The 22,032-nt window shown below is 36.5% G+C and overlaps 1 protein-coding gene across 3 annotated transcripts in view; it reads right to left on the minus strand.

The window, feature by feature from the left end:
* Window positions 1–22,032, minus strand: part of MMUT (methylmalonyl-CoA mutase) — a 41,295-nt gene that overhangs the window by 5,227 nt on the left and 14,036 nt on the right. For all 3 annotated transcript variants that reach the window (XM_019986008.2, XM_019986010.2, XM_019986009.2), the window contains exons 6-12: window positions 20,840–21,088; window positions 10,177–10,288; window positions 9,389–9,504; window positions 6,604–6,719; window positions 4,752–4,883; window positions 3,226–3,373; window positions 835–1,002 (exon numbers count right to left, since the gene is read on the minus strand). In XM_019986008.2, coding sequence (XP_019841567.1) covers window positions 835–1,002; window positions 3,226–3,373; window positions 4,752–4,883; window positions 6,604–6,719; window positions 9,389–9,504; window positions 10,177–10,288; window positions 20,840–21,088 — 1,041 coding nt within the window. The remainder of the gene's footprint in view (window positions 1–834; window positions 1,003–3,225; window positions 3,374–4,751; window positions 4,884–6,603; window positions 6,720–9,388; window positions 9,505–10,176; window positions 10,289–20,839; window positions 21,089–22,032) is intronic.

Genomic DNA, 22,032 nt, shown 5'->3' on the forward strand with positions numbered 1-22,032 from the left:
AATTGAATTAGCTTCATGAAAAGGGGGGTTTTATAGGACCATGTAACTGATACAGTGCTAAGTTAGGGCAGCATTCAGGGATGGGGATGTGGAGGAAAAGAACAAGGTAGCAACTCTGAAACAACAGAAGCTAGTGCTACAGACTGATCAACTAAGGGACTGACTCCACTGCCAGGACGAGGGGTGTTCACTCCTTCCCTGGGGAGGGCTGATATCCTCACTGTGTGTTCACCATTCTTCTCTATTCCCAGTTGTGAGATGTTATTACTTTCAGCCTGTTCCTTTTCCATCGGTGCTTACTGAATATGAAGAAGACAGATCTCTATCTAGGTGACTAATTTGTAGGGAGGCAACTCTCTCATAGAAGCATTATATATTATTAAATTATGCATACTGAGGGCTTCCCAGGTGATGCTAGTGGTGAAGAACCCGCCTGCCAATGCAGGTAGACCTAAGAGACGCAGGTTCGATCCCTGGGTCGGGAAGATTCCCTGAAGGAGGTAATGGCAACCACTCCAGTGTTCTTGCCTAGAGAATCCCATAGACAGAGGACGGACTACAGTCCATGGGGTCACAAAGAGTTGGACACGACTGAAGCAACTTAGCATGCATGCATGCATACTGAATTATAATACAGTCTAAAGAGAAAACAACATTGACCACTTTTATAGAATTTACTTAGTAGAAGCACTAGGAAATAATTTGGTTCAAATTTGGCTCTAACTCTGCAACACATTTTTAGAGAAAATATACAGTAAATTAAATAATTACATACAAACTACTGTTACTCAGCAGTCCCAGTACAGTACCAGAAAATGTAGGAGATGAAAATACCTGCGGTGGTATCACTCCCCCACACATGACAAGAATATCTGGCCGTCCAAGGGCGTTGAGTTCCTTGATGAGCTCAGGAACTAGGGTCTTGTGCCCAGCAGCGAGGGTGCTCACACCCACAGTGTGCACATCTGCATCCACAGCCTGCTGGGCCACCTCCCGGGGAGTCTGAACAGTTACAAAGTAAAGACGCAAATCATTATTAATCCCAAAAAGTGTTTCTAAAGTGTTACAACTACTTCGGTGGACATTCCAAAATTGTGCTCATTAAAAATCTTGATGTGAAGATAACTTCATATTTCACCATTCTCAAATACCACCTCATCCCATTGTTGTATAAACACCAGTGCTGTGTCTGCTTCCAGCTCTACCATTTACCAGTTAAGCTATATCAAGATGAAGTTCCCTGCAAAATCTTTAAGATAAAGGGGAGATATAGGCAAACTATATTATCTCGTCATCATAATTTTTTAAAAAATACATCTGTTGTCTTCATTACCAACATTAAAGAGAGGTAACATGTGATAGGATCTAAAGAATTAAAGACTGAACTTAAAATGCAACATAAAGAAGTGAACGTTAGGATTAAAACTGAATGAGAAGACAGAAGATGGTGGACTACGAAGCATCAGGACCTTGTTCTCCCATGGAAATATGAAATTAATGGTAATATATGGAGCAAAATAGGGCTTCCCTGGTGGCTCAGAGAGTAAAAGAATCTGCCTGCAATGCAGGAGATGCACATTCAATCCCTGGGTCAGGAAGATCTCCTGGAGAAGGGAATGGCTACTCACTCTAGTATTCTTGCCTGAAGAATTCCATGGACAGAGGAGCCAGGCAAGCTACAGTCCATGGGGTCAAAAAGAGTCAGACGCATCTGAGCAACTGACAATCTCATTTTCACTTCATGGAGCAAAATAACAGGAACTGTAGACATTAGTTAAGGAGCTATAGCAACCAGGGAAGTGCATAAACAAGAGAAGGGATGGTTCAGGTGAGGCCATGTCTCTTATTTATTATCTTAGTTTACTACTGGGATATAAAATTATAAAGGATGTTTTCAAACATTCAATTATGAATTAACAAAGATCATATCTCCTTTGTTATGAGTTCATCACATTGCTTTGATAATGTACATGAATTTAAATCATTTCATATTAAAAAAAAGTATCTACATGTCTCTCATGGTACATATAATGTAAATCAAGACAATTGGGAAGGATAAGGCCATCTGAGAAACCACTGCATAATTATAAGCAGAAAAAATACTATAAAAATTTGTGAATTTTCTTGGAGTTTGGCAAGATTTTAAGACTCGTAGTTTTAGTGCAAAAACAAACGATTCTATACTCATGAATGGAACTACATTTAAGAAGATCCCAAGGAAAGTCATATAGTGGTAAAACCTTGAGTCTGCAAAAAATATTAACATGAAATTAAAACCTTTTAAAAATGTGCATATTCTTGCTATTCATTTCTTAAAGATAAGGCATTTAATTTAAGCATGATTTGTTACTCATATCATCCATGCTTCCAAAATTTATTAGATTAAAACTCCATTTGAATAATTCAGTTCCATGCCTTATGTTTATATAAGTCAAACTGGAAATTATCAAATGTTGCAATTTTAAAAACATCAAATCTATTATTTTTATTAAATCAGTCATCAGAGTACTACATGATTGTACCTTCAGCCACAGATAACTATAACTATTTTTAAAAATGATGCAGAATTATGGTAACAAAGCTGATGGTACTAAAAGACAAATTAAATTTTTAGAGATGGTATTTAATGGGGAAATGAACTTTCAATTATTTGTAAAATTCCTTTAGGTTCCAATGGCTGACAACAATTTTTAAAAATTATTTTATTTTATGAAAAAAACATTTCCTAAAAGCTAACCACTAAATATTTGCATTATATTTGATCGCTATTTAAAATAAGCAAACAAACTAAAGCAAAGAGATAGCAAATTGTGAGTAAGAAAGTAGAATGGAAAAGTATTCAACTTAGAAGACTGAAAGCAAACTAAATACATTGTATACGATTCATTTAATCTTAAATATAGTTGAGATTCTTAACAAAACTCACCTTAAATGTGTGAGACTCTAAACACATTTACATATTTATCTAGCAATACAGTTTAAGAACACATACCCAGAAGTCTGGGCTAACTCTTTATTGTGAGAATTTTTCCTAGCTTTTCTGAGTAATATCTTAAAATCCCAAATGGGAAACTCTAATGGGAGACTTAAAGGCTGGGTCTCTTGAGTAAGGTGCATTTCTTTCCCAGTAAAAATTCAATGAATACTCTGTAGTCTTCATTCCAGTTGGCCTATCTGCAGCATATAACAACAGGACTTGAAACTCCTCCCAACAGTTTTCAATACCTGAAAAAGAGGACCAATATCCACATCAAAACCAAGATCAGCAAATCCTGTAGCAATAACTTTGGCTCCTCTATCATGTCCATCTTGTCCCATTTTTGCCACAAGAAGACGAGGTCTGCGACCTTCACGTTCCATGAACTTCTCAACCCTAAGGAACATTTTAAAATATATTTTAAGGCTTAAGAGTCCTAAAAAAAAAAAAAGAAAAGACAGTTTAGTGTTAGCAGGTGTGAGTATCACTTCTAGAAAGAAACCTTCAGGACAGGAAGTCAGTAAAGAAATAGCATCACAGACCTTCAAGATTATGATGTTGTAGAAGAGTTATATTTAAGGGGCTAGCAAATAAAAATGAGAATAAAGGCATTAGATACCAAAAAATTAAATAAAATAAAATATAACAGTTATATAATAATTGCCCAAAGGTAAGATATAAAACTATAATTTATTTTCAGCGTATCTTTCAAGTTTATATAAAAACAACTAATCTGTTTATTCATATTTTATTAATATCTTGTTTTACATCAAGAACTCAATTAAAGCCTGAGTATGTTTACCATCTCCCACCCTAGAAGAAAATTTGAAAGACTCTAAGCCTGTAACACTGAGAACATCACAGTGAAGCAATATGAGAAAACAACTTTACAACTTCTTAAGACAGTCTCCAGAGTACAATATGCAGAAATAGTAAAATATTAACTAAAAAACGCCTTCAGAATTATTTATACATATACTTGACTCACTAGCTGTTTTGGACTGTCCATATCTCACTTACCACTCACAAGTGTGAACTCCTCCAAGTGGCCTCAATGTGATATGTTATGATAATGTATAATCAAAATAGTTTCTTGCTTAAGTCAATAAATGTACACCCCAGATGAAAAAGCACTAAGAAACAAATTTACTTTTGTTAAAAGAAAAAAACACGTGCCATTTTGATGACTTTCACCTTGGTTGTTCTGATATTTACCTCATATATGAGTAGAGACATAATTGTGGAAAATTTATTACAGAGGTTGAGAAAACCAATCATCAGAAAGGTACTACTCACACTACAGAAACATGATCAATTTATATTAATTCATATTTCCAACTCATGTTGGACCATGTTACTTACTATCAGTTCAGTAATGACTGATTTTAACTTATTCATAGATGGCAACCAAATATTTACTTTCAAATAGGAAAAGTAAAGATTTTATAATTATTTGAGTGATTAAACAATATAAATAAAATTTAAGCAAATATAAAAGTGTACCATCTTAAGGAGATTGAAATCTAAGTCCCTGGAGGATGTGAAGCAATATCAACATTAAACAAACATTTGCTTTAAATGAGAAACTCTTAAAGGGGACTATGGTCAAAGTTTCAAAATATTATTATAGTAAAGCTACAGATTAAGGAGCAAAGTATAAGTCAAATACCAATATTTTCCAGTTGTATGTGAGAAAATTAAGCCCACAGTAGGTACATGAGGATTGTGTTAACAGAAAAGATGACATTCTAGTTTAAGAAATCTCACACATTACCTTTTGATAGCAAATGCTATCTCTTTACTTTCTCCAAATTCCTGGCGATAGGCTCCACTCACCATACGGTCATTAGCTTTATGTTCACCAAATACCTTTTTCATGGCATATGTGATTTCTCCAACTGTACATCTAAAATATTAAATGGAGGTTCTGATAACATCACTATTTGGGATATAATATTTATCTTAATATTCAATATACTTAGACATATTTTATTACCTCTGTCAAAAATAGGCTGTCAAAAACCTAAATCTGAATGCTCTTTACCGCATTCATGACTGCATCTTTCCTCAGAATACTTATTTAAAAAAAATACTCTGGATGCCTTTATACAATGTGATCTCTTTCAACATTTGTCAACTGAAAAATGACCAAATGACCTAAAAACTACTAATAGACAAGTATCTAAAGATTACTGAGCAATTCAGTGCTTAGCAATATAAATAGGCAAAGAGCAATATTCCCAGTGAGATTTTTTTGACAAAAAGTAAATCTTTTATTAATAGCATATTCCATTTTTGTTTATTAATTCATTCAACATGTACTGAGTACCTAATATGGGGCAAGCACTGGCAAGTGCTAGGATATAGTGATAAATACAACCAAAAAAAAAAAAAAAAACGCTGGATGGCATCACTGACTCGATGGACGTGAGTCTGAGTGAACTCCGGGAGTTGGTGATGGACAGGGAGGCCTGGCGTGCTGCGATTCATGGGGTCGCAGAGAGTTGAACATGACTGAGCGACTGAAATGACTGACTGACTGACTAACTGACTGACCCTTGCAGAGCATATCATCCAGTCAGAATATACACACAGTACACTAACAAACAAATAAATTAATTTTATATGGTAATAAGTACTATGAAGACATTAAAATAGGAAAAATAGAATGAGGTGCTTGGGAAAGCTGTTTTAAAGCAGTTGAAGACATGAAGATACAGCTTTTGAACTAAGATCTAAATGATGAGAAAGAGAAACTCAAGGGAACATAAGAGGGAAAAGTGTTTGAAAAAGGAAATGCCAAATGAATGACTCTGAGAAGTAGGAAAATATATTTTATGGGCTAAAAATAGAAAGAAGGTAATTGGGGACACTAATAAAGGAAGCAGGATAAGACAAGGTCAGAGAAGTAGGCAAGAGTTACATTCAGCCGTCTTACAAGTCATAGTAAGATTAGGTTTTAATTTAAAAGAAATGGGAGAACATTGAAGGATTTTAAGCAGAGAAGTCTTCTTATTTCTTTTAAGAAATTAAAACTGAAAAACAAACAAAAAAGTAACATACTATTCATTCTATCCCTTAAGCAGCTGAAACAACTTAAAAGTTCATTATATTAATTATATTAAGCAATAAACAATAAAAGCAAAACCAATTTCTTTAGTGACTTTATCATATATTGGGAGAAAAGATTTTGCGGGTCACTTGCTTTTCTGCATGTTCTATAAGGCAAAGATGTCTACATAGTACATAGCTCAGAAAGAAAGAGATACTGTCCACCTTTGACAAAGGGCAGGTTTGCTTACTGTGAGCATAATAATGTCTTCCTATACTTGAGAGAACATCAAATTTGAACCTGTAAATCAGTGATATTACAAGAGCTTCAAATGTCCTGAGCCACAGGGAAATACAGCTATTAATATACTCCATGCAAAATGGATGAATGTTTTTAAAGCACAGATATTTAAAAAAAAAAAAAAAAACAAGAATTAATTTTATTTTGGTTTCCAATTATTTTCTTTGAGGTTCACATGGTTTATAGAATCAATCTCTTATTTAAGACTGATTCTGAAAAACTAAACTGGTCAACTTTTAGTATTTGGAAAACTTCCAACTTATATATCCTTTACCTTGCTCGAGTTGCATCTACAGCAAGAGCGAGAATATTCCCATCTCCACTGGCAGCACATGCAGTCAGAGCATCCAGACACCGTTCAGCCAAAGCCTGATCCCTACTGGATTTGACCTTACAGAAACAGGTAAGGAAAGGGACAGTTTGTGTGATTATAAAATAAAATAGAGATCAGATTATACACACACACACACACACACACACACATATACACATATATATACACACACGTTTCATATGGAAACTGTTCCAAAATCCTAACTTTAAAAGCAAAAGAAAAAAAAGAGAAAGAGATAACATATATCCTACATTTGGTATTCATTTCATTTATTCACTCCTTCAACGTTTAAGAACTTCCTAAAGTAATGCCAAATTCTGTCTAACACTGATAATTCAGAAACAAGCAGGGCAATAATAAACAATAGTGCTGACCCTCCCAAGTACTTAAGAGATCAAACTTAGAAATATCTTAGTTATATAATACTTTATTAGCTCTGGACCCAACCACATGCCTAAACAAAGTTACCTAAAATTCAACTTTTTAAAAGTTTTCACATCTGTATGAGTCTAAAATATGATGCTGCTTAAGTATGCAGGTCAGGAAGCAACAGTTAGAACTGGACATGGAACAACAGACTGGTTCCAAATAGGAAAAGGAGTTCGTCAAGGCTGTATATTGTCACCCTGTTTATTTCACTTATATGCAGAGTACATCATGAGAGACGCTGGACTGGAAGAAACACAAGCGGGAATCAAGATTGCCAGGAGAAATATCAATAACCTCAGATATGCAGATGACACCACCCTTATGGCAGAAAGTGAAGAGGAACTCAAAAGCCTCTTGATGAAAGTGAAAGTGGAGAGTGAAAAAGTTGGCTTAAGGCTCAACATTCAGAAAACGAAGATCATGGCATCCGGTCCCACCACTTCATGGGAAATAGATGGGGAAACAGTGGAAACAGTGTCAGACTTTATTTTTCTGGGCTCCAAAATCACTACAGATGGTGACTGCAGCCATGAAATTAAAAGACGCTTACTCCTTGGAAGGAAAGTTATGCCCAACCTAGATGGCATATTCGAAAGCAGAGACATTACTTTGCCAACAAAGGTCCGCCTAGTCAAGGCTATGGTTTTTCCTGTGGTCATGTATGGATATGAGAGTTGGACTGTGAAGAAGGCTGAGCACCGAAGAATTGATGCTTTTGCACTGTGGTGTTGGAGAAGACTCTTGAGAGTCCCTTGGACTGCAAGGAGATCCAACCAGTCCATTCTGAAGGAGATCAGCCCTGGGATTTCTTTGGAAGGAATGATGCTAAAGCTGAAACTCCAGTACTTTGGCCACCTCATGCGAAGAGTTGACTCACTGGAAAAGACTCTGATGCTGGGAGGGATTGGGGGCAGGAGGAGAAGGGGACGACAGAGGATGAGATGGCTGGATGGCATCACTGACTCGATGGACGTGAGTCTGAGTGAACTCTGGGAGTTGGTGATGGACAGGGAGGCCTGGCGTGCTGCGATTCATGGGGTCGCAAAGAGCTGGACACGACTGAGCGACTGATCTGATCTGATCTGAAGATGCCACTAAAATTTTAACATATTTATAAGCAGAGGGGGATTAGGAAATTCATATTAAAGGCAAAGAACAAACCACATCCATTATCATTACTGAATTTCTCTCTTATCTAAAAATAAGTTATATTATCATTTATGGTAACTGTGTGCCCTCAAGCTGTAAGTTTAAGAAAGTTTAAGTAAAAGAGAGGAAACAAGGAGTTTTCCAAATATAATAAATATTGAGACTTTTGTGGTCACTAGAAATATAATGCTACATCCTAAATAAAACTCTTTTTAAAAAAAGGCAAAAATGTGGGAGAGGAACAATAAACTCCTGAATGAGGGTATAAAAAGAAATAATATCATTAAACATCTGCCATTAACTCTAATAGAAAAAACAAATGGAAGATGAATGTTGTGCATATACTCTAACTGGACAAAGTCTATTAGATTCTTAAAAGAATACTTAAACTAAGGGGGGGAAAGTCCTATCTTAATCACAAGGATAGTAAACAGAGAAAATCATTAAGGAACTTCAACTTTCCCACCTTAGAAATAGCAGTGATTACTAAAGCCAGAGATTATGAGACAAAGTAGCTCCATATAATAGAAATATATAGTTACAACAATAAGAATTAATATGTTTTATCTATTTTAGTACTTTGTATACTTTGGTTCCTCTCAGTAAGAAACTGGAAATAAAAAATTATACCAGTACTCTAGTTTCAATCAAAATAAACATCTTTCATTCTAAATTATATCTTACTGAAACACTATTCAAATATATTTGAATTAAAAAAAAAATGAAAGCAAATAATTATTTCATAGTAGTATCAGGAACACAAAAATAAATTACAGTGAGAAGACCTGGGTTCAAACATGGACTCTGAATTCAATCTTGTTTTCAACTTTGAGCTCAAATCAATAAATTATTGATTTGTTATTATTATGGAGCAGTTTCTAATAAGAACATACAAGTTTCACAGAGGCAGACATTATGATTAAAAGGGTGAATGTTTAATATCAACAGACTTAGATTTGAGTCTTGCTTAATTATTTATCCTGAGCAAGTTTCTCAATCTCCCTTATCTTTAGTTCCTTTCTCTCTAAAATGTTGGGAAATAATACATACCTCACATGGTTGTTGTAACAATAGAGCAGGACACATGAGGGCTTGGACAGCGCCCAGCATACCAAAAAAAACACTCAAATATGATACCTGTTATTACCTTCTTAAGTTTTTCAATCTGCTTATTACGCACTGAAGTATTATCAATTGCCAAAACATCCACAGATTCTTCTTTTTCCAACTGGTACTTATTTACTCCAACAATTACTTCAGAACCTGTCAATTTCCCAGAGGAAAATAATATGTATATTCTATTCACAAATAATTGTCTAACAGTAATGCTCTGATCACCACATACTTTTCTTATAAGTTTGATATTTTTAAGTAGTATTCTTAACTCCTAATAGACATCAATAAAGATCAGCAAATACCAATATGGAATAGGGGTAGAAGGGGAAAAGACAAGTATATATCAAAATATCTGAAAGGGAGGGCTTTTATTATTCTCTCAAACTTTCCCAGAGCTTCTGATAAACTCTCTTCTAACACTACAAAATTAAGACAGTAGCAGCAGCTACCATCTAAGATTTATAAGGTAGAAGACAAATGTGCAAGAGCTTTTCTGGTAGTTTAATTCCCTTACAGCCAACCACTTTTAAACAACAACAACAAAAAAGCCTTTAAAAATTCATAAATGATAAACTAGAATTACAAACTCTGCTTTATAATGCCTCCAAATATACTTTATACATGTTTTCCCATGTGTATCCAGGCATGCAAAAATACAACACAGAGATAGATACATATAGATTCATGAGAAACATTTTATCCAAGTTTCACTTATCCATAACTTTTGTTCTATTAACTATATGCGCTATCTTCAAATAGAAATTAATATTTCTTTTTAAATACTTCATTTCACATAAAACCTTTTCTACTTTGTCTTACCAGAATCTATTCTAGCTTGTCTTCGGGCAGCACATTCTTCAATTCGAAGCTTAGGTATTCCCTCCGCTACAGCTTTGGCCATTCCACCCATCTCCTCAATTTCATTAATGAGCTAATAAGAAAAATACATTAATAAAATTAGAAGAGAATATGAAAATATTTTAATAAATAGTACAAACATGTTATGCTATGTAAATACTAAAGTTAATAAAATTATAAATTATTTTAGTGGTAAATTTAATGTTTCTTGAGAAAAGAAGTAATAAGAGCATTGATTAGAAATTCTGCAGAGCTAACAATATTGTGTGATAGGTGGCTCAGACGGTAAAGAGTCTGTCTACAATCCAGGAGACCTGGGTTTAATCTCTGGGCCGGGAAGATTCCCTGGAGAAGGAAATGGCAACTCACTCTAGTACTCTTGCCTAGAAAATCACATGGATGGAGTAGCCTGGTGCAGGCTACTCCATCCATGGGGTCGCAAAGAGTCAGACATGACTGAGCGACTTCACTTCAGAAGAGCGTAAACCTTAAAAAGTTCTCATTACAAGCAAAACTATCTGTAACTATGTGTAGTAATGGATGTTAACCAAACTTATTCAGATAATTTTTTAACAATATATACAAATATTAAATCCTTACACTGTACACTTTAAACTAACACAATGTAAATATGCAAATTACATCAATTAAAAAGGACATTCTGTGTTTAAAATCATTTAAAAAGACAACAGAAGGGGAGAGACGACCTAAGATGGCGGAGGACGGGGAGGCCACTTGCTCCCCCACAAATTCATCAAAAGATCATTTGAACGCTGAGCAACTTCCACAGAACAACTTCTGAATGCTGGCAGAGGACACCAGGCACCCAGAAAGGCAGCCTGTTCTCTTCGAAAGGAGGCAGGACAAAATATAAAGGACAAAAAGTGAGACAAGAGTTAGGGACAGAGACCCGTCCTGGGGAGGTGGCGTGAAGGAGAAATTTCCAAACAGTAAGAAACTCTCTCACAGGTGGGTCTGTGGGGAGTTTTGGAATCTCAGAGGGCAACATAACAGGGAGAAGAAAAAAAAAGCCCACAGAATACACGCCTAACCGCAACTGCCAGTGGAGAAGTAGCCCAGACACTTGTATCTGCCACCAGCAAGTGGGGGCTGGACAGGGAGGCATGGGCTGCATAATTGGTGCTTAGGTTAAGGACAGGACATGAATGCCCTGAGGACAATCTGAGGGAGCTAACATGAGATAGCAACCCAAACTGTGGGATAGCCAGAGAGGAAAAAAAAAGAGAACTTTACTGCAAAAGGCTCTAACGTGCAGACTGGCCCGTTCACACAGCAAAGGATTGAGCGAATACCAAAGGATAGCTAGTCGGCTGCATACAGGCCCCTATCCCTTGCCGGAGGCAGAGAGGCAGGCCTGTGACAGCCTGAACCAAAAGGCAAGGGGCTGCTGCAATCTCGGCCCCAGAGACCGGCATTCTCCACCAAACTGTGAGCAGGCTCCCAGCTGCTAACCACATCTTCCTGGGATCCTGGAACAGTTGACATCGGCCAGGAGGGTCACAGCCTGAGATCAGCTCCCCAGGGAGACACCCGGCACACCTGAGATAATGCTCTCGTGGCGCACCCAGGAAACCAAGCAGCCAAGACCAGGGAGATGATTAAGACGCACAGCCCACCTGGGACAGTGCACTCACCAAGCACCTGGTCGCCTGATCTGCTCAGACCTGGGAAGGGCACAAAACGCATGCCTAACCAAGTCTGTGCACTTGCAGAGTACCCCAGAACCTGAGCAGCTTAGCCCTGGGAAGCACACACTGCCTTGAGCTGGAGCAAACCCAGTGTGGTCCATCCACAGCAAGCACTCCCCACACATGCCAGCGATGTCTGTTTGCAGTACCCTGCCTCCCCATAACACAACTGAACAAGTGAGCCTAAACAAGTGACCACCTTTGCACCCTTGTGTCAGGATGGAATTTAGACACTGAAGAAACTTGCAAACAGAGGAAGCCAAAATAAACAAGAGGGAACCACTCTGAAGTGACAGGTGAAACAGATTAAAACCCTGTCATTAACATTTACTAAGCACTGGAGGCAGCCTATAGAACTTGAGAACAAGTACAAGCTGGAACAAGGAACTATCTGAAACTGAAATGACCCCACACTGCTCTCAACAGCTCCAAAGAAATTCCTAGATATATTTTTACTATGATCACTTTTTAATTTTTTTAATTAAGTTATTAATTACTCCTCTAATTTTCATTTTTATAACCTACAATTACCTTGCAAAAAAATAAAAAGACCCTATTTTTAAAGCAAATTTCATATATATATATTTTATAACGATTGGTTTTGTATTTTTAATATGTATTTTTGAGAATCTAACCTCTACTCTAGAGTTTTAATCTTTGCTTTTTGGTATTTGTTATCAGTTTTGTACCTTTAAGAATCTAATCCTCAAAAAAAAAAAAGAATCTAATCTTCAGTACCCATTTTCACTTAGGGGTGTGATTACTGGCTTGATTGCTCTCTCCCCTTTTAACTCTACACCTTTTCTCCCCCAGGTCACCTCTATCTCCTCCGTTCCCCTTCTCTTCTCTACTTAACTCCATGAATCTCTCTAGGTGTTCTGGGCTGTGGAGAACACTTAGGGAACTGCTTACTGGCTAGATTGCTCTCTCCTCTTTTGACTCCCCCTTTCTCCTCCAGATCACCTCCATCTCCCTCCTCCCTCTTCTCTTCTCTATGTAACTCTGTGAATCTCTCCAGGTGCTCCAGACTGTGGAGAACACTTAGGGAACTGATTATTGGCTAGCTTGCTCTCTCCCCTTTTGACTCCCCCTTTCTCCTCCTGGTCACCTCTATCTCCCTCCTCCCTCCTCTCTTCTCCACGTAGCTCTGTGAATCTCTCTGGGTGTCCCTCACTGTGGAGAATTGTTTCACCATCAACGAAGATGTTTTATCATCTAGGATGTTTTATCATGTGCTGTATGGATAGAGACATCTTGAGGCTACTGTAAGAATAAGACTGAAAGCCAGAGGCAGGAGGCTTAAATCCAAAACTGACAACATCAGAGAACTTCCGACTCCAGGGAATACTAATAGACAAGAACTCACCCAAAAGCCTCCATACCTACACTGAAACCAAACTCCACCCAAGAGCCAACAATTCCAGAGCAAGACATACCACACTAATTCTCCAGCAATGCAGGAACATAGCCCTGAGCATTAATATACAGGCTGCCCAAAGTCACACCAAACCCATAGACACTCCAAAACTCACTACTGGACACTTCATTGCACTTCAGAGAGAAGAGATCCAGCTCCACCCACCAGAACACAGACACAAGCTCTCCTAACCAGGAAACCTTGACAAGCCACTAGTCCAACCCCACCCACAGGGAGCAGGCTCCACAATAAAAAGGAACCACACACTTCCAGCCTACAGAAAGGGCACCGCAAACACAGCAATCTAAACAAAATGAAAAGGCAGAGAAATATTCAGCAGGTAAAGGAACATGACAACTGCCCACCAAACCAAACCAAAGAGGAGACAGGGAGTCTACCTGAAAAATAATTCAGAATAATGATAGTAAAGATGATGGAAAGTCTTGAAAACAAAATGGAGTTACAGATAAACAGACTAGAGACAAGGATTGAGAAGATGCAAGAAATGTTTAACAAGGACCTAGAAGAAATAAAGAAGAGTCAATTGATAAGGAATAATGCAATAACTGAGATCAAAAGCAGTCTGGCGGGAACCAACAGTAGAATAACTGAGGCAGAAGATAGGATAAGTGAGGTGGAAGATACAATGTTGGAAATAAATGAAGGAGAGAGGGAAAAAGAAAAGAAGAATTAAAAGAAGTGAGAACAACCTCAGAGACCTCTGGGACAATGTTAAATGCCCCAGTATTCGAATCATAGGAGTCCCAGAAGAAATAGACAAAAAGAAAGGGCATGAGAAAATACCTGAGGAGATAATAGTTGAAAATGTCCCTAAAATGGCGAAGGAAATAGCCACCTAAGTCCAAGAAACCCATAGAGTCCCAAACAGGATAAACCCAAGGTGAAGCACCCCAAGACACACATTAATCAAACTAACGAAGATCAAACAGAAAGAGCAAATATTAAAAGCAGCAAAGGAAAAAAGCACAATAACACACAAGAGGATCCCCATAAGGATAACAGCTGATCTCTCAATAGAAACTCTTCAGGCCATAAGGGAATGGCAGGACATATTTAAAGTAATGAAAGAGAAAAATCTACAACCCAGATTACTATACTCAGCAATGATCCCATTCAAATATAAAGGAGAAATCAAAAGCTTTACAGACAAGCAAAAGCTGAGAGAATGCAGCACCACCAAACCAATTCTTCAACAAATGCTAAAGGACCTTCTCTAGACAGAAAACACAGAAAAGGATAAACTTGAACCCAAAACAACAAAGTAAATGGCAATGGGATCTACTTATCAATAATTACCTTGAACGTAAATGGGTTGAATGCCCCAACCAAAAGACAAAGACTGGCTGAATGGATACAAAAACAAGACCCCTATATATGCTGTCTACAAGAGACCCACCTGAAACCAAGGGACACATACAGACTGAAAGTGAAGGGCTGGAAAAAGATATTTAATGCAAATGGAGACCAAAAGAAAGCAGGAGTAGCAATACTCATATCAGATAAAACAGACTTTGAAATAAAGGCCATGAAAAGAAGGACACTACATAATGATCAAAGGATCAATCCAAGAAGATATAACAATTATAAATATATATGCATCCAACATAGGAGTACCTCAATATGTAAGGCAAATGTTAACAAGTATGAAAGAGGAAATTAACAGTAACACAATAATAATGGGAGACTATATCCCACTCACACTGAAGGATAGATCAACCAAACATAAAATGAGCAAGGAAACATAAACTTTAAATGATATAATGGGCCAGTTAGACCTAATTGATATCTATAGGACATTTCACCCCAAAACAATAAATTTCACCTTTTTCTCAAGTACACACAAAACATTCTCCAGTATAGACCACATCCTGGCCTATAAATCTAGCCTTGGTAAATTCAAAAAAATTGAAATCATTTCAAGCATCTTTTCTGATCACAATGTGGTAAGATTAGATATCAACTACAGGAAAAAAAAAAAAAAAACTATTAAAAATACAAACATATGGAGGCTAAACAACATGCTTCTGAATAACCAATAAATCACGGAAGAAATAAAAAAGGAAATCAAAATATGCATAGAAACAAACAAAAATGAAAACACGGCAACCCAAAACCTATGGGATTCAGTAAAAGCAGTGCTAAGGGGAAGGTTCATGGCAATACAAGCTTACTTCAAGAAACAAAAGAAAAATCAAATAAATAACCTAACTTTACACCTAAAGCAAATAGAAAAAGAAGAAATGAAGAACCCCAGGGTTAGTAGAAGGAAAGGAATCATAAAAATTAGAGCAGAAATAAATGAAAAAGAAACAAAGGAGGCTTTAGCAAAAATCAACAAAACTAAAAGCTGGTTCTTTGAAAAGATAAATAAAATAAACAAACCATTAGCCAGATTCATCAAGAAACAAAGGGAGAAGAATCAAATCAACAAAATTAGAAATGAAAATGGAGAAATCACAACAGACAACACAGAAATACAAAGGATCCTAAGAGACTACTATCACAACTATATGCCAATAAAATGGACAACTTGGAAGAAATGGACGAATTCTTAGAAAAGTAAAACCTTCCAAAACTGAACCAGGAAGAAACAGAAAATCTTAACAGACCCATCACAAATACGGAAATTGAAACTAATCAAAAATCTTCCAACAAACAAAAGCCCAGGACCAGATGGCTTCACAGGTGAATTCTACCAAAAATTTAAAGAAGAGCTAACACCCATCCTACTTAAACTCTTCCAGAAAATTGCAGAGAAAGATGAACTCCCAAACTCATTCTATGAGGCCACCATCACCCTAATACCAAAATCAGAAAAGATGCCACAAAAAAAGAAAACTATAGGCCAATATCACTGACGAAGATAGATGCAAAAATCCTCAACAAAATTCTAGCAAATAGAATCCAACAACATATTAAAAAGATCATACATCATGACCAAGTGGGCTTTATCCCAGGGATGCAAGGTTTCTTCAATATTTGCAAATCAATCAATGTGATACACCACATTAACAAATTGAAAGATAAAAACCATATGATTATCTCAATATATGCAGAGAAAGCCTTTGACAAAATTCAATACCCATTTATGATACAAAAAACTCTTCAGAAAGCAGGCATAGAAGGAACATACCTCAACATAATAAAAGCCATATATGATAAACCACAGCAAATATTATCCACAATGGTGAAAAACTGAAAGCATTTCCCCTCAAGTCAGGAACAAGACAAGGGTGCCCACTTTCACTACTATTCAACACAGTTTTGGAAGTCCTAGCTATAGCAATCAGAGAAGAAAAAGAAATAAAAGGAATCCAGATGGAAAAAAAAGAAGTAAAACTCTGTTTGCAGATGACATGATCCTCTACATAGAAAATCCTAAAGACACCACCAGAAAATTACTAGAGATAATCAATGAATATAGTAAAGTTGCAGGATATGAAATTAATACACAGAAATCCCTTGCACTCCTATACACTAACAATGAAAAAACAGAAAGAGAAATTAAGGAAACAATCCCATTCACCATTGCAATAAAAAGAATAAAATACTTAGGAATAAACCTACCTAAAGAAACAAAAGACCTATATATAAAAAACTACAAAACACTGATGAAAGAAATCAAAGATGACACAAATAGATGGAGAAATATACCATGTTCATGGATCAGAAGAATCAACATAATGAAAACGAGCATACTATCCAAAGCAATCTATCGATTCAGTGCAATCCCTATCAAGCTACCAATGGTATTTTTCACAGAACTAGAACAAATAATTTCACAATTTGTATGGAAATACAAAAAAAAATCTCAAATAGCCAAAGCAATTTTGAGAATGAAGAATGGAACTGGAGGAATCAACCTGCCTGACTTCAGGCTCTACTACAAAGCCACAGTCATCAAGATAGTATGGTACTGGCACAAAGACAGAAATATAGACCAATGGAACAAAATAGAAAGCCCAGAAATAAATCCACGCACCTATGGACACCTTATCTTTGACAAAGGAAGCAAAAACATACAATGGAGAAAAGATAATCTCTTTAACAAGTGGTGCTGGGAAAACTGGTCAACCACCTGTAAAAGAATGAAACTAGAACACTTTCTAACACCATACACAAAAATTAACTCAAAATGTTAAGTTAATTAACACAAAAATTAACTTAAAGACCTAAATGTAAGACCAGAAACTATAAAACTCCTAGAAGAAAACATAGGCAAAACACTCTCTGACATAAATCACAGGAAGATCCTCTATGACCCACCTCCCAAAGTAATGAAAATAAACGCAAAAATAAACAAATGAGACCTAATTAAACTTAAAAGCTTTTGCATAATGAAGGAAACTATAAGCAAGGTGAAAAGACAGCCTTCAGAATGGGAGAAAATAATAGCAAATGAAGCAACTGACAAGAACTAATCGCAAAAGCAGCTCATGCAGCTCAATACCAGAAAAATAAATGACCCAATCAAAAAATGGGCCAAAGAACTAAACAGATATTTGTCCAAAGAAGACATATAGATGGCTAACAAACACATGAAAAGATGCTCAACATCATTCCTTATCAGAGAAATGCAAATCAAAACCACAATGAGGTACCATCTCATGCCAGTCAGCAATGGCTGCTATCAAAGTCTACAAACAATAAACACTGGAGAGGGTGTGGAGAAAAGGGAACCCTCTTACACTGTTGGTGAGAATGCAAACTAGTACAGCCACTATGGAGAACAGTGTGGAGATTCCTTAAAAAACTGCAAACAGAACTGCCATACAACCCAGCCATCCTACTGCTGGGCATACACACTGAGGAAACCAGAACTGAAAGAGACACGTATACCCCAATGTTCATCGCAGCAATGTTTACAATAGCTAGGACATGGAAGCCAGACACGCCTGAAGCAACTTAGCATCAGCAGCAGCAGCAGCAGGACACGGAAGCAACCTAGATGTCCATCGGCAGACAAATGGTTAAGAAATCTGTGGTACATATACAAAATGGAATATTACTCAGCTATTAAAAAGAATGCATGTGAATCAGTTCTAATGAGGTGGATAAAACTGGAGCCTATTATACAGAGTGAAGTAAGTCAGAAAGAAAAACACCAATACAGTATTAGCATATACATATATGATATTTAGAAAGATGGTAACAATAACCCTATACGTGAGACAGCAAAAGAGACACAGATATAAAGAACAGACTTTTGGACCTTTTGGGAGAAGGAGAGGGTGGGATGATTTGAGAGAATAACATTGAAACATGTATATTACCATACGTGAAATAGATGACCAGTCCAAGTTTGATGTGTGAAACAGGGTACTCAAAGCTGGTGCACTGGGACAACCCAGAGAGATGGGATGGGGAAGGAGATGGGAGGGGGTTTAGGATGGGGACACATGTACAACAGTGGCTGAGTCATGTCAATGTATGGCAAAAACCACCACAATATTGTAATTAGCCTTCAATTAAAATAAATTAATTAATTTAAAAAACCAAAACAAAAACAAAATCAAGAAAACAACAAAACAAAAAAGACAACAAAGAACTAACAAGTCCATTTTGGAAAACACAACACCTCTCACTTGTTTTAGAAGCCAACTAAAGATAACACTAACTGTGTAGTCTTTAATTTTAGTTATATAAATAAAATCTCCTTGGTTACATAAATAAAGACTCTAAAAAACAATTTCAAAATGCCATTTTATTTTTGATTTGAGAAATAGAGTAATGATACAACTCTATCTTTACTGACATCAAGAAACATCTACACCTTCAATCACAGCCTCATATATACATGAGATAGTAGAAGATGGATGGTGGAATGGGATATGACTTTTCAGAAAGGAGCAAGGTCAAACTGGCTTTCCCCTGACGAATTTAAGAAAGAGAAACCTACACTAGATTCAACAGAAGCCGAGAATCTTTTAGGAAGCTAAAAAGATGGAAACTACTTGAGAGTTTGTAACTACCTTTTCCGTTTCTGTCAGGAAAACCAAAACTTACTAGACTAGAGAAGCACTGGACTGTGAAACCTCAAGTGCCGGAAGAGGCAAGGATAAGATGTGTATGAAACGAAACCCTGCATTCTGAATAAAACTCAAACAAAACGGTGCACTGAGGAAACAGTGACAACACAGGATATATGAGAAGACTCCAAAAGATATAATTATCCTCAGAAAAAGAAGAAGAGATTCTGTATTAATGAAACAAATAGTATGATATGCAAGCAGAAAAAGCAGGATATAAAAGTGACCTCTTAGAAATTAAAAACATATGTGAATTTTAAAGTATGTAAGTAGAAAGATAAAGCTGAGGACTCTTAAAAAAAAAAAAAAAAAAACAGGAAAAAACCCCTCAAAGATGCATTATAAGAATGTCAGAACATGATCTCTAAAGTTCTAAAAAAGAGAAACCACAGAAAAATGACAGGAAAGAAATTACCAAAGAAATAATATATGACAATTTCCCAGAGCCAAGAAAACATGAAAAAGCGGCCAGGTGAAAAAATGTCCACCAAAGGTCAAGGACAATGTAGGGAAAAATACACATACCAAAGATATATCAATACAAAAATAAAGAAGAGATCCTAAAGCTTTCAGAAAGAAAGAGCCTGGGTGAGAATGACATCAGATTTCTGAGCAGAAATACTGGAAGCTGGAATAAAAAGTAGGTGAAAACTTACATATTTGCTTACAAACTCTCAAATGAAAAATTCCAAACCCAGACTATCAAATATGAAAGTAGAATAAAGACATTTCAAGCGTCCAAAGTTTCAAATAATTCATTTCCCATGCACCATTTTTAGGAGGTTCTCATAAGATGTGCTTCAGAACAACAAGGGATAATCAACAAAGAGACAGGACTCAGGATACAGATTCAACATAGCAGAGGTGAAAAGAATTCCCAGAGTAATGACAAAGGGAAGTCCAAGGATAGTAATGGTCCAGAGAGAAACCAGTCTAAATTGAATGAGAATTTAGGGGGCTTCAGGAAGGTTTTACACTGAGATATAATTATAATACATGAGTACTATGGTATGATGGGAAAGAAGGGGCAAGATCCAGCTAAAATACCACACCACCACACTAGCAGAGCAATAGATAAGGTCTAAAACGGACTGAGTCAGGACAAACAGTACACACGTGTAATTTTAAAATATGGAGACAGAAACAAACAAAAAATGTAGCTCACTCAAGGAAGCATGAAAACAAGCAAGTGGAGGACGAAGGACTGCTTATTTTATTATAGCCTTTTAACCTTAGTTGTTTTTATAACTCTTTGAATAATATAAATAAAAATATATTTTTAAATTAAATTTCAGTTCTAAATAAAGTCAAATCTAAAATTCCCCTTTTCTCTCACTTTATAAATTCTGATACAAATCTATAAATGATCTCATTTATAAATCAAAAATCTATAAATCTTCATAAATCTGTAAATCTTGACAGCAAAGTTTCAAAGAGGAGAAACTCACCTTCAAGGCAGCATCATAAATATCATTTGTGAGAGATTCCATCATATATGAACCTCCCCAAGGATCAGCCACTTTGGGAATCCCAGATTCTTCTTGAATAATGATTTGTGTGTTCCTGGCAATTCGAGCACTTTTCACAGTTGGCAAACCCAGGGCTTCATCAAAAGAATTTGTGTGCAAAGACTGAGTACCTCCAAACACTGCTGCCATTGCTTCTATTGTGGTACGAATGATGTTATTGTAAGGGTCCTAAAACATTTAGTAAAAAGCAAAACAAGCCAATTGATATATACTGCAGCTGTAAATGATGATACGATTAGGAGTGCCTGATGCATACTTTCTTTGCCAAAATCTGCCTTAGTCTTCAGACTATCAAATAAACAAATAAGGAAACAAACTAGACTTAGAATTAAGAGCCCAGGTGCCTAGTCTGTGCTTAAGCAATAAAACATTGCCTCTTATAATCATTTGAAATACTAAATATTTGTTGTGCTTATTTTTTATCACCTAAATAATCTTCTATATGAGCATCATGAATGCAATACATTGTCTACTTAGATTATTAATATCCTTCATCTCATAATTCACTATTTCCTAATTACCTTAAGTATCTACTCTAATGAGGTGGCCAAAACTGGTGATGATTTATTAATAAAACAGATAAAGAATGGACTATGAGACAGGAAATATGACTTCTAGTTTATTCTGTTCCTAACTGTGATCTTGGCAAGTCACTAGACCTTTCTGAACTTTAGTTTGCTGCTGCTGCTGCTAAGTCTCTTCAGTCGTGTCCGACTCTGTGCGACCCCATAGACAGCAGCCCACCAGGCTCCCCCGTCCCTGGGATTCTCCAGGCAAGAACACTGGAGTGGGTTGCCATTTCCTTCTCCAACGCATGAAAGTGAAAAGTGAAAGGGAAGTCACTCAGTCGTGTCCGACTCTTCACGACCCCATGGACTGCAGCCTACCAGGCTCCTCCGCCCATGGGATTTTCCAGGCAAGAGGACTGGAGTGGGTTGCCATTGCCTTCTCCAGAACTTTAGTTTACTTAGCTGTAAAAATGAGGGGATTAAGCAAAAAAGATTACTGAAATTCCTTCCAAAACTGAAATCTGTATTTTTCCATTTATAAGTACCTGAAGTCATATGTAATATGGATACTTCTAGTTTTTATTTGCTTTTAAATGTATAAAA

Source organism: Bos indicus, chromosome 23, assembly GCF_029378745.1.
Source record: "Bos indicus isolate NIAB-ARS_2022 breed Sahiwal x Tharparkar chromosome 23, NIAB-ARS_B.indTharparkar_mat_pri_1.0, whole genome shotgun sequence".
Lineage (NCBI taxonomy): Eukaryota > Metazoa > Chordata > Mammalia > Artiodactyla > Bovidae > Bos > Bos indicus.